This window comes from Bactrocera dorsalis, chromosome 4, assembly GCF_023373825.1.
Source record: "Bactrocera dorsalis isolate Fly_Bdor chromosome 4, ASM2337382v1, whole genome shotgun sequence".
Lineage (NCBI taxonomy): Eukaryota > Metazoa > Arthropoda > Insecta > Diptera > Tephritidae > Bactrocera > Bactrocera dorsalis.
Genome location: NC_064306.1, coordinates 14,793,962 through 14,806,109, shown reverse-complemented (window position 1 = coordinate 14,806,109; position 12,148 = coordinate 14,793,962). Strand labels below are relative to the sequence as shown.

Genomic DNA, 12,148 nt, shown 5'->3' with positions numbered 1-12,148 from the left:
CGAATTGAATGGGTTTATCTTAATAGATAATACGCCTGATAATAAAATTAATATTCGATTACACCCGAGCTTTACCGCCTTTTTTGTACGGCTATACATTTTCCGGTTGTCGGGCCTATTCTCGCAACAAATCAATTGATTGACACGCGCTTAACCCACATTTTCGCTGTCGATAGTATACCGTATATAGTATATTTTTGTAGGTATGAGTATAAATATTTAAATGTACGTGTAGGAGTGTGTGGCAAGTAAATTATATACTCCAACATATAATAGCAAATCCGTGCTTTTAACGCAATTTCATATGTACATAGATATATCATGTCAAGATATAAAAGAAAGTTGCTGATGTTTATATTAAGTATTTGATAGATTCTCGATTAATCAATCAAAGGTAGTCGCGTTTTTATTCGATATAAAATTCCGTGAAGATAGTAAAAGTAACACGTTTCGTTAATTATGTTGAATAAAATAAATTCTTTCGTCCTTGCAACCGTGTTCGTCGCGTTGGTTTTACATTCGGATCAAGTTTCTGGCGGTGTGAGTCTGAACCTTGGATTATTTTTGCAAAGCGAAAAATGTTGATCCAAATTATCAATATTCAACGCTAAAACTGCATGATGCATGCATTCTCATAGAGGAAATGATGGTGTAAAACTGGCTAAAATCATATCTATCGTTTGAAATGGTTATTGATAGATTGTAGTCAGAATTATACTAAAATATTAAATTGAAGTTTCAAAGTGTACGAAACCTACAAAATTTTCGAAATTCACACAATATTAAAATTTAATGCAAAGGAGTTCAAACAAATTTTTTCGAACCGTTTCTGCTCTAAAGCTAACAAAGGTGACTCAAAATCCGTTCTCACAGAGTTCTCCAGGCACCCCGTTTTGATCTTTAGAGAAAGAACTTCCAAAGCAAAAAAGGACACTGAAGTACCCAGAAAAAAAGCGCATTTTCCAAAGACTGGAGAGAATTCAAAAACATGTACTGGTGATCTGTGCAAACTTTAAATCTGGACTACGTTTTGATACACTGTTAAGTGTTCAGTAAAGTTTACACCATCTATATATGTATCTTCAAGTCATGATATCAAGTTCTTTCCTGTGTGTATATAAAATTCGACAAAAATATTGTCATGTTCTACAGAATGATAACATTTTGATATTTCATAAAAGTATCTGGAAAGAAAAGTAATATTTAGCAATAAACCACAATATAAACGAGAAAAAACGTTAATTTCGGTTGCAGCAAAGCTAGAATACTCTTCACCAATGTAAAAAGTTTCCATATAGGAACTTTATTTTGATCGGTCAGTTTGTATGGCCTTAGGCAATAACACATGCGAAATTTCGTGAAGATATCTCGACGAATGAAAAACTTTTCCATACAAGGACCTGATTTCGACGGTTCAGTTTGTACATATTCTGATATCCGATACAAGTGGTTGCGGCAAATGTATAGAAATAGTAATCCAAGACAGCTACAGTCGTTTAAGAGATTATAGAGAAGGCGGTAGAAAGTAGGTTAACTTTTTTATTTAAAAAATTGGAAAATATGCTTTAGAGTAAGGCTGTAGAACTTCCTTCTCGTCGCTCGTATTGCTAATTTTAAAATTATAAAACAGAAAATAGCTCTCTAGTTAAAGTTGTCGCTATAAATGGAGTTTCAACTATGAAATTATTTTGAAATGTTATCAAAGCTTGCAAATCAAAAATATCTATTTTATTATGTACTATATTTTCAGGCTACCGAGGAGCAAATGATATCTGCTGGAAAGCTAATGCGAGATGTCTGTCTACCAAAATTTAGTAAAATATCACCAGGTAATAATATTTATAATGCTTTATAGAGGGATAGATTTTGCTTCAGGAGGGTTGAAAATTAGCTTTTCATAGGTAATTTGCCTGTTGGTATAGTGTTTAAAGTACAAGTATGTACGTGGTATTCCAAAACATTTTTTGCGGAATACTTTTAAGCAAACAGAGTTCATACATAGTTATTAATAGTTTATACTATTATTATTATTATTATTATTATTACCATTATAGTACTGCATTGGTACTATATTTTGGATTCAAGTTTATCAAAAGTTTTTGTATCAGAATTAGATTCATCTTATCTGTAATATATACTCCTTGTTTTTTATAATAAGACAAATTGCCTAACAAACTTAAGCTTCTCTATAACTACCATAAATTAACAAAATGTAAGACAAATAATAAAAAGTTTACATAGCTGACATTGTATGCTGCCAGAGCTTTCCTGACATAAATACTTTCCCCCCCATTCCATATTAAATTCATTAATTTTTCTTTTTAAATTTTGGACACTGTTTTCATTCGCTTGAAACATTTTCTACAGATTTAAATTAAAATAACTTCAGTTTATGAGCGCTATTTTTAGGCTCAAAGAATTGACAGACGGCAGCATTAATCTGGATTAACTGCATTAATCCGAATTAACTCAGGAGTTAGCAAAGATAACTCCGTTGCTAACTCCCATTTAATACTCAAAATTTTAGAGAGTTACCTGCATTGTTGCCTGTTGGCAACATTGTTAAAAATAGCCAATTTTAATCTGTTATGAATGAAGAGCAAGCAACACTGACAACTGTTTTTCAAATTTTCAGTAATAAAACAAGAAGTTTTATGCTATCATGTTATTTTATGATGCAGTTTTAAAAAATACATGTTGATAAGTATGTTTTTGTAATAAAAAATACTTTTGTAAAAATTAGCCGGCTAACAACCGCAATGTTTATCTTCAATCCATTTTCATTGAAAATATTATAAAAATGACAATCAGCTGTTTACGAGAGTTTCAAACTCGCATAGCTGCCTTTGTCATCTACAAATTTGGATCTGATTAAGTGCGCAGTTAATCCGGATTAACGCTGCCGTCTGTTAAGGCTATAACTCCTGAACTGCATTAATCCGGACATATAATTTTACTTGATGAATATAAAATGTTATTTTTCTAAAAAGCCTATTATTATTTTAATACATTTCCGTATGCAACTTAGATCATTAAAATTTAAGAAAACAATTATAGAAACTAAACACACACTTTTCTTTGAATATTTTGGTAAAACAACCAAACTGAAAAATATCATGTGTGTGCCCCTTATCTAGCCCTCGTTCACACTTTAATAACTTTGCGGGTTAAAAATTTTGGTTTCAACGGTGACAACACTCTTGACTAAGATTTTTTCCTAATTTATCCTCCACTTCTCTTTACCTTTGTCGATGATATCAAAAAGGACCGCGTGAAGGTTTCTCAATTTACCTCGAATTAGCAAACTTGGGAGTACTGCCCTGTTAGCTTATCCAATTCAAGTGATTATTTGTAATATTTTCAGAAGTGGCAGATGGCATCAAAGAAGGTAATGTTCCAGACACGAAGGACGTAAAATGTTATATTAATTGTATCATGGAAATGATGCAAACGGTAAGAGTAAAATTTCGCAAGTTAAATCATTTAAAAAATATGCTCTGTGTGTCGCTCTTATAGATGAAGAAAGGCAAGTTTCTATATGAAAGCGCATTGAAGCAAATCGATTTGCTGATGCCGGACGATTACAAGGATGATTATCGCAATGGACTAGCAAAATGCAAAGATGTAACAAGTGGCATAAAGAACAATTGCGACGCGTCGTACGCCCTTTTGATTTGTATGCGCGACAATATATCGAAGTTTCTTTTTCCTTAAAGTGCTCGTCTATTACTTTTTATTATATTATATTTTTGACATCGCAATTATATTTTACAAAAATTATAACAAATATATGTACATGTTCTCATTCGAATTATTTTCCAATAAAATAATTGCAAAAATGTACTTTTGTTTTAAGAATTTATTATTCGAAAACTTTATTCAATAAAAAGGATGTAAACTGTTGCTCAATTTGGAAGTTCCGTTATTACGTTTATTTCAATTAAATTAATAAATACTGACAACTAACAAATTACAGGAACAATTTTAAAATCATATGGATGTGCACACTAGAAACAATATTTTTTTAAGAAGATGATCATTATTAAATTATCATTATTTCTATAATTAGCGCAAATAATATACATAAAATCTAAAAATTCTTATTTTTTAAATAGCAGATTTTGTAAAAAGACTCAAATTACAAAAGCGCTTTATAATAACATTTTATACCGAATTTCTAATCGATTCGTACAATATTTTCTAATTATTTAAATATAAATATTTAAACATTTACAAAGTAATAATTAGATATGTAGTTATAACAGAGAATGGTTATAAGTGATTACGGCGACATCTACATGTGACAATATGTCATCCAAAAGATATATTTCACATTCCACACAATTGACGTTTATCATGATGCCTTTGACATTTGGTCTTTAGTTCACAACAACATAGCAATCGCAGGTAGCACAGTTGCAAAAATACTTGGGGAAGATTAAACAAAATTTGCAATAAACGGAGTTGTTTACATAAATAACTGTTAAATTTAGTTATTTTCCCGGTAATTGTTCGTTAAGTCGAATTTTAAGCGTTAACACTATGCCTGCTAAAAATGAGGGGGAGGCGACAGATGTTGAGGATGTTTCTGGGGCCGAGTCCGATCATTCAAACTCCAGCCCGAACCGAGAATCGACGGACGAGGAAGCAAACGAAATGGACTCTGACGATTCATCTGATATGGATTTTATCGAAATGGATAGAATCCGAAGTGAATATTGTCAGGATTTAGGTACTTATGACATGTTATGGAAAGTTTAATGTGCAGTACTTCGTACGTTTTCTGTAAACTTTTTCTAACTTCCAGCTAGCCTCGAACTGCAATTTGAACAATTACGAGAGCAATACTATCAAGAGCGATATAAACAAAATGAACAACAGATTGTCGATGTGCGCGAAGGCCGTTCAGAGGAATACTTAATTCCCTTGAGAGAATTGGACAAGGCTTACGAAAATCGCGTAGAAGTTGCAGAGAAGCTGCGTCAATTTCGGTTAGAAAACATTGACCATAAATATCAGTCTGAGATACAAGCCGCACAACAAAATTTCGAGGTAAGTTTCAGCAATTTCGTTTGAGGGCCAGGGTCACTATTTTCAGGTAGCTCTGATTTATATATAGCTACCTGTCAAATCAAAGGTATTGCTCAAAATTATTTGTGACCTGGTCTACGGAAAGGGGGCTTAGGTGTCAAAAGATCAATGAGATAACGAGAAACTGACGAAACGAGTTGTTTATTTTTAACAGCTGTTTCAGAAAACTAGTTTCTGGGAATCAGCTCGCCTTCCGTAGACCAGGTCACATTTGAAGAACGCTTTTTGCAACAATAACGACATTATAAGCAGATTGCAGCGCAAATTTTGTACAGTAACTATAACAACTACGAATTTTGACACAAAAAATATTTCCACTTGGGGTGAAAATTGGTTTTTTGTTTTAAAAGTTCACTTAAGCAGATTTTGAAAAATGTTCCTAATTCTTAATTATGCTTAATTTATTTAGCCATATGTATTTGAAATTACAATTTCTGATATAAATTTAATTAATCTAACTCTTTTTAAGGTTCGTCAACCATTTAATTAATTTATTAATTTTCCATTTTGTTTAAGTCTAATGTTTTCTTATATATTTCAGAGTGAAAAACAATTAGCAATGGATCAGATAGAGGAGCAATTAATAGAAAGAATACGTCGACTGGAGGAAGATCGTAACAATGTCGATATATCTTGGTCAGATTGGGCTGTTGATAGACGGGCCAGTAAAGTACGTGGTCCTGGGAGAAAAAAAGCTGTTACGGTTACTGGTCCCTACATTGTTTACATGTTGCGTGATGAAGATATTATGGAGGATTGGACTGCTATACGAAAAGCACTCAAACGATCTACGGCGACCTCAGTCTCTTCTGTGGCTGTATGATAAAAGCCGATTTGCAATTCTATAGTCCTTAGTTTTTCATTAGTTATAAAATCATCAAGTAGGATTTAAATTTAACAGTATATGTTTATGTAATGAAGTTAGTTCTGATTATTAAAATTATCTCAGGGCATATCTCCATAAACCTTACATAATCGCTTACATGTTAAATTTCTGCCAACTCGTTTTAATATTTCGCTAATAAGCTAAACTAACTATATTTTAACTATGTACTAGCGCAATTCCCCAAAAATAAGAAACAAAACATAAAAATAAAAATTGTATAATTGTACTTTTATATAACATATTTTAAATTTCGTATTTATTCACAATCTCGTGGCAACAAAATTCACAACTTAAAACCCATTTTGTTTAAGGTGCTCCCGTATAACATCTACATAATCGCCATGGAAGTGAATTTGTCCACTCATTTCATTTACTCGACTGGCGCATAATTTGCCATTTCTAGCTTTTTCTACCACAACCCGCAATTCACGCTCCAACTCCCATATATCACCCTGGATTCGTCGAATCACAGTAATACGACGTTGACCACGAAAGGTTGTTTGTAAATACACCGGAACCATGTGATTTTTCGTGCGTGCTACAAAATATTTCAGGTCTGGTAGTGCAGCGGCGGTCTGTGGCTTCCAACCAGATGGGTATTCAGCTTTTTTAACTGGGGATGGAACCGTTTTTTGGGGTAGCAAACGTTCAACATATTTCCATTCCGGAGCATCTCGCACAATCTCAACTTCGGGATATTCCTCGCGGGGGCGCACTGGTGGGGATGATAGATAGTTAGAATGTCGCACAAAAACACTAGCCGGTAAGCGCTGAAATGGAAGAAGTAAGTATGCATAACTATACACTTAATGAAATAACTCACCTGTAATTTGCTAGAAGAGTTTAGCAAATTAGGCGCGTTTTTACAAATTTGCGATAAAAGTCTTTGGGTTGATGCCATAATTAATAATTTTCTCTCAACGTTCAGCTAAATTTACTTCTTAATCAGCTGTTAGAGTTGTTAAAGCAGTGCGGGTGCGTGGTGCAGAGAACGTACGTTCTTAAAGTATTATCGGTCGGTAACACGAAATTTAAATGATATGATAATCTACTAATACTCTGTAGAGAGCGCTCAAACGCTAGCAACATTTGATCAGAAAACATAAATTATGTGCTCTGGTTCGACAAGCATTCGGGATGTCAAATGTAGGTGGCGCTAAAACTTTACTAATTTTTTACTAAAAGATTTATTTTGTGCAAATATTACCTACGTAGGATTTTTAAGCTAAATCAAGTGAATTCCCGCGGAATGGAGAACAAATTTGAACACTGGGTTTGCACATTTTTATTGTCTTGTCTTTTACAATTTGACTTCAAATACGTTATTGGGCTTGACTCGGATTTTATTCGGCCAAGAGTTGTTATTTCGAAAATCTAACTGAGTTTTGATCGGTAAGTAATAACAAAATACTGCAACGTTGCTATTATTTTTACCATCGAGAATTAAATACTTTTGTATATTGTAACGGATTACGCGATAAGTCGCCTACCTTGTAATGTGCTGAACACAATGACCGCGACAGACTGCAGCAGCACGACAGTGAACTGAAAATGGCGTAGTGAATCCTACGTAATGCTTATGAGAGGGAGCTTTCCCTAAAATTTTGAAAAAAGAGTGAGATACAAAAGTCAAATAAACCAGCAGTGGAGCCAGGATCCTACCGATCTTTATGCATGCTGGACACAATGGGGACTAAAAAGAGGACCACCGGACTTGGCCGAAAATTAATACGGGTTTCGATGACACAGGAACCAGGACGAGATATGTTACTGCTATATGGCACAGAAGAAGGACCTAAAAACTATACTAAAGGGTGATTTTTTTGAGGTTAGGATTTTCATGCATTAGTATTTGACAGATCACGTGGGATTTCAGACATGGTGTCAAAGAGGAAGATGCTCAGTATGCTTTGACATTTCATCATGAATAGACTTACTAACGAGCAACGCTTGCAAATCATTGAATTTTATTACCAAAATCAGTGTTCGGTTCGAAATGTGTTTATCGACAAATTTTGTTCAGCGATGAGGCTCATTTCTGGTTGAATGGCTACGTAAATAAGCAAAATTGCCGCATTTGGGGTGAAGAGCAACCAGAAGCCGTTCAAGAACTGCCCATGCATCCCGAAAAATGCACTGTTTGGTGTGGTTTGTACGCTGGTGGAATCATTGGACCGTATTTTTTCAAAGATGCTGTTGGACGCAACGTTACGGTGAATGGCGATCGCTATCGTTCGATGCTAACAAACTTTTTGTTGCCAAAAATGGAAGAACTGAACTTGGTTGACATGTGGTTTCAACAAGATGGCGCTACATGCCACACAGCTCGCGATTCTATGGCCATTTTGAGGGAAAACTTCGGACAACAATTCATCTCAAGAAATGGACCCGTAAGTTGGCCACCAAGATCATGCGATTTAACGCCTTTAGACTATTTTTTGTGGGGCTACGTCAAGTCTAAAGTCTACAGAAATAAGCCAGCAACTATTCCAGCTTTGGAAGACAACATTTCCGAAGAAATTCGGGCTATTCCGGCCGAAATGCTCGAAAAAGTTGCCCAAAATTGGACTTTCCGAATGGACCACCTAAGACGCAGCCGCGGTCAACATTTAAATGAAATTATCTTCAAAAAGTAAATGTCATGAACCAATCTAACGTTTCAAATAAAGAACCGATGAGATTTTGCAAATTTTATGCGTTTTTTTTTTTAAAAAAGTTATCAAGCTCTTAAAAAATCACCCTTTATAACATGTGGTGTACCACAAGACTCAGTACTGGGCCACTACTGTGGAATGTTTATATGACAATTTGTTACGTCTTCCATTGCTCAAAGAAATACAAACAGTCGGGTACGCTGACGATATACATATGTAGCACTAACAGTAATAACAAAAGAAATAAACTAAATAGAGCACCTATTCAGAAGCGTGGCAGTAAAAGTAAAAGGGTGGCTTAAAAAAACAAAGCTCCAGTTAACAGGAAAAAAACCGAGGCGGTACTAATAACGAGTAGGAAAAGGCAAGAAACTGCAACGCTCTAAATTGATGGATAAGACCGCACCCATATGGGGAACAGCAGTAGTACGGTTAAGCGCAATCAGGGTGGCTTACGTTTTCCGGACTGTGTCACATGAAGCCGCTGGAATTATTACAGGTATCATACCACCAGATATTATGGCGATGGAGCTCAAAAAAATGTACCACAAAACAAATAGCACTAGGAGTCGACTTACCAAACAAGAGAGGAAACAAGAAAGACAAGCTAGCCTTAAGGTGTTACATGGGTTTCCTCGTGTAAAAAACAGCCTTTTCAAAATTTTTTTTTCATATAAAAAACTAGAGGACCCGTCCATGCATTTCTGTAGCTGACACATAGATAATACTTTCACTACCATCTATATGTTTTCTACATATTAGTTAGATTATAACTATTAGTTATTGAAATTTAGCATTCCCTTTTGGGGGAATATACTGTTGACCTTGAGTTCTCAACCAGGGAAATCCTCCGTTGAAAAGAGATTTTCTAAGTTGGAAAAAGGCGAAATGAGCACCGAAGACAATGACCCCCTAAAGAGGCGAAAGCTCTGAGCAAAGTGAGAGACTCCCAAGTCTCCTCCAACAACTCAAACAAAAACAACGAATAACTGATTCTGAGAAGGGTTTGAGTGCTCTTTGTCGGTGTGTGACAATAGAAACATGGCTTCATCATTTCCCACTGGAGTCCAATCGACAGTCATTCTAGTGGACTGCATATGATGAAACGTGGAAAGACGAAAAAGTCGGCTTACAAGGTTATGACATCAGTCTTTTGGGTTGCACGTGATATAATATCAATGACTGATTACTGAGCCAGTTATAATCCATTGGATTGCGTATTTGGTTGCAGTTCTTTTCTACTATTCCAAATATTTAGCAATTGTATTACTTTTGAGGAAGAATCAGTTTAAAATTGTACGCATTTATTTCGTCTTTTTCGTTGAAAATTCCTCCCTGGAGAGCTCGTATAAGAAACGCGTCTGATCGCTGCTAAATTCAAAGTGCTATAGGGAGAACCGCGGCCTCCGACGCGCTAGGCAAGCTCCCGCCGCCCCGGTCGGCCGGTACCACCACAAACGCTACGTCCCCCAATTTTTAAATCTGTAATATCTTTGAAAATATTCATTTAAATCATATGCAGAAAAAAACCGTACAGATCTATTTTAAATCAACCATGCATTTAAGGTATTTAAATGGATAAGGATTAATGCTGTATTGGTTAAAATCGCTTCGAAAATTAGCCATTATTTGTCGTAAAAAGCAAATGACAAAAAAATTGTGCCATATCCATAAGTGACCGACACATACCATCGGCAGTTCTCTGTAGACCTTTTCAATGTGTACTTAGTACATTATTTTTATTAATCTCGCAGGGTTCAGCGTGCGTTTTCAAGTTTCATCAAGATATCTTAATTTTTACTCAAGTTACAGCTTGCACGGATGGACGGACAGACAGACAGTCAAATGGACTTCAACTTTTCTTGTCATCCTGATCATTTATATGTATATATAAAAAAATCTTTCGTCCAAGTATTTAAGAATTATATCCCAAAGTTCTGTGCAAAATTTCATGAAGATTAGTTGAGTGGTTCTCGAGAAAAACACAGTTTCGAGAAAAACGCGTTAAAAGACGGCGCACTTAGCTTGGCTAGCCTCAAGTGCGCACAAGTTCTCAAGACTGTATCTCCGAAACTATTACTCGGATCAACTCGAAAATTTAGGTCAATATTCTAGAGGTGTTGTATAATTTAATAAAACAATAAAAAATCGATTTTTTGAAACACGTAAAACCCCTTAATGAGTGGCAGAAAGGATGGGGAAAACAATAAAAAGTAGATGGACTCACATGCTAATCAGAAACCTGACTGGGCGCGACTGCTTTAAAGAATATTTACACAAATATGGACATAACGATTGGCATGACTGCTCTTTTTGTGAAAACGGGAATGAACGGCGTGATATATGTATTTCAACTAATCGACTAACCGAATTGACCGGATAACAATATTCGGCTTGCAGTATCCAGATAGTCGTACGCCGCCGACTATTAACCGCTCATTTTCGACTATACGGTTAACAGTTTGTTGTCGACCGTTTGATTAGTCAGCATTTAACTTCTACTCATTTTTTCTACATACATATACTATACATACATATGTAAGTAAGTTTATAAAAACGAACAATTTTTATTTTTACTAATTTGAAACAAGTAAAATCGAGGCTGCTTCGATTTCTAAAAATTTTCACTTATTCAAATACTCGCAACAAAGCAACTATCGCAGTAGAACGTCTATCCACAGTAGAACAACACTCCGACTATTCGAATAGTATTAATCGGTAATATTCAAACGAAGGGTTACAAACCGAATATTCGAATAATCCGTTTTCAGGGTATTCGAATAATTTTAAAAACCTTAAAAGAAATGTTTTTGAAGAAAATACGATTGATTAATGAAAGTCGCTTAATACGTTGATTCATAAATAAGTTCAGTGAAGATCCCATGGCCGCGTCGAGTTCAAATTAATCTTTAATATACATATGTAAATATTTGCCGTTTTTATTAGACTTTGGCGAATGGTTCGGGCTAAAGTCAAAGCATATGACTTGGAATTGCTTTATATACAATAAAGACTAAACGTTCAGGCATTTTTGTAGGCTTAGAAGGCCAGTATGTCGATGGGCTAGTAGATAAAAATTTGCAATTTTACAGGAAAGCCTACCTTCTTAGGACTTTGAGAACCAGTTAAGTGGCTTTGAACAATAACACTTTGTGTGTCTTAACTTTTGTCTGGCGTAACCTTGCAAATTTTTATTGGACTTCATAGGAGGTTCCACGACTATCAGTGCATTGGAAATGTGTGTCTACTCATTATTTAGTACGATCGTATTATAATTTTAACAGAGTTAACCCTTTTCCTAACTTGTCCTATTCTTGTTGACATATAATTAAAATGCTTATGACGAATTACAGAAGTGAACATTTTTATCATTTTATTTGTCATTAACATCTGGCACAAAAGTTGTTTGCGGATTTATGGCTGCTTCTCTTTGAGAGTCTGTCTCATCACTTTTATCTTGATCGTTACTTATCTCATCTAATTTAGTAAAGCTGTTGAAATTTGATGGCATATGTAT

The 12,148-nt window shown here is 34.9% G+C and overlaps 3 protein-coding genes across 3 annotated transcripts; 2 read left to right on the top strand and 1 right to left on the bottom strand.

Moving 5' to 3' along the window:
• Window positions 1-332: 332 nt before the first annotated feature.
• Window positions 333-3,843, top strand: LOC105222942 (general odorant-binding protein 19a). Its single transcript, XM_049455719.1, has 4 exons — window positions 333-540; window positions 1,751-1,829; window positions 3,365-3,453; window positions 3,517-3,843. The coding sequence occupies exons 1-4, from the start codon at window positions 460-462 to the stop codon at window positions 3,712-3,714; spliced, it is 447 nt and encodes a 148-aa protein (XP_049311676.1). The 5' UTR covers window positions 333-459; the 3' UTR covers window positions 3,715-3,843.
• A 526-nt stretch (window positions 3,844-4,369) lies between these two features.
• Window positions 4,370-6,218, top strand: LOC105222984 (breast cancer metastasis-suppressor 1-like protein). Its single transcript, XM_019989175.3, has 3 exons — window positions 4,370-4,732; window positions 4,808-5,052; window positions 5,633-6,218. The coding sequence occupies exons 1-3, from the start codon at window positions 4,543-4,545 to the stop codon at window positions 5,912-5,914; spliced, it is 717 nt and encodes a 238-aa protein (XP_019844734.1). The 5' UTR covers window positions 4,370-4,542; the 3' UTR covers window positions 5,915-6,218.
• Window positions 6,185-6,960, bottom strand: LOC105222943 (probable 39S ribosomal protein L49, mitochondrial). The gene is made up of 2 exons (XM_011200513.4): window positions 6,801-6,960; window positions 6,185-6,747 (listed from the first exon to the last, which is right to left on the bottom strand). Exons 1-2 carry the CDS (start codon window positions 6,876-6,878, stop codon window positions 6,268-6,270), a joined length of 558 nt encoding a protein of 185 aa, XP_011198815.2. The 5' UTR covers window positions 6,879-6,960; the 3' UTR covers window positions 6,185-6,267.
• Window positions 6,961-12,148: the final 5,188 nt, after the last annotated feature.

Excerpts from the sequence above, each read along its gene's own strand:
- LOC105222984 (XM_019989175.3), top strand. The coding sequence starts at position 4,543 with ATGCCTGCTAAAAATGAGGGGGAGGCGACAGATGTTGAGGATGTTTCT. Across the intron at positions 4,733-4,807 it reads TGAATATTGTCAGGATTTAG|CTAGCCTCGAACTGCAATTT; the intron begins GTACTTATGACA and ends TCTAACTTCCAG. Across the intron at positions 5,053-5,632 it reads CCGCACAACAAAATTTCGAG|AGTGAAAAACAATTAGCAAT; the intron begins GTAAGTTTCAGC and ends TATATATTTCAG.
- LOC105222943 (XM_011200513.4), bottom strand. The coding sequence starts at position 6,878 with ATGGCATCAACCCAAAGACTTTTATCGCAAATTTGTAAAAACGCGCCT. Across the intron at positions 6,748-6,800 it reads ACTCTTCTAGCAAATTACAG|CGCTTACCGGCTAGTGTTTT; the intron begins GTGAGTTATTTC and ends CTTCCATTTCAG.
- LOC105222942 (XM_049455719.1), top strand. The coding sequence starts at position 460 with ATGTTGAATAAAATAAATTCTTTCGTCCTTGCAACCGTGTTCGTCGCG. Across the intron at positions 541-1,750 it reads CGGATCAAGTTTCTGGCGGT|GCTACCGAGGAGCAAATGAT; the intron begins GTGAGTCTGAAC and ends CTATATTTTCAG. Across the intron at positions 1,830-3,364 it reads ATTTAGTAAAATATCACCAG|AAGTGGCAGATGGCATCAAA; the intron begins GTAATAATATTT and ends TAATATTTTCAG.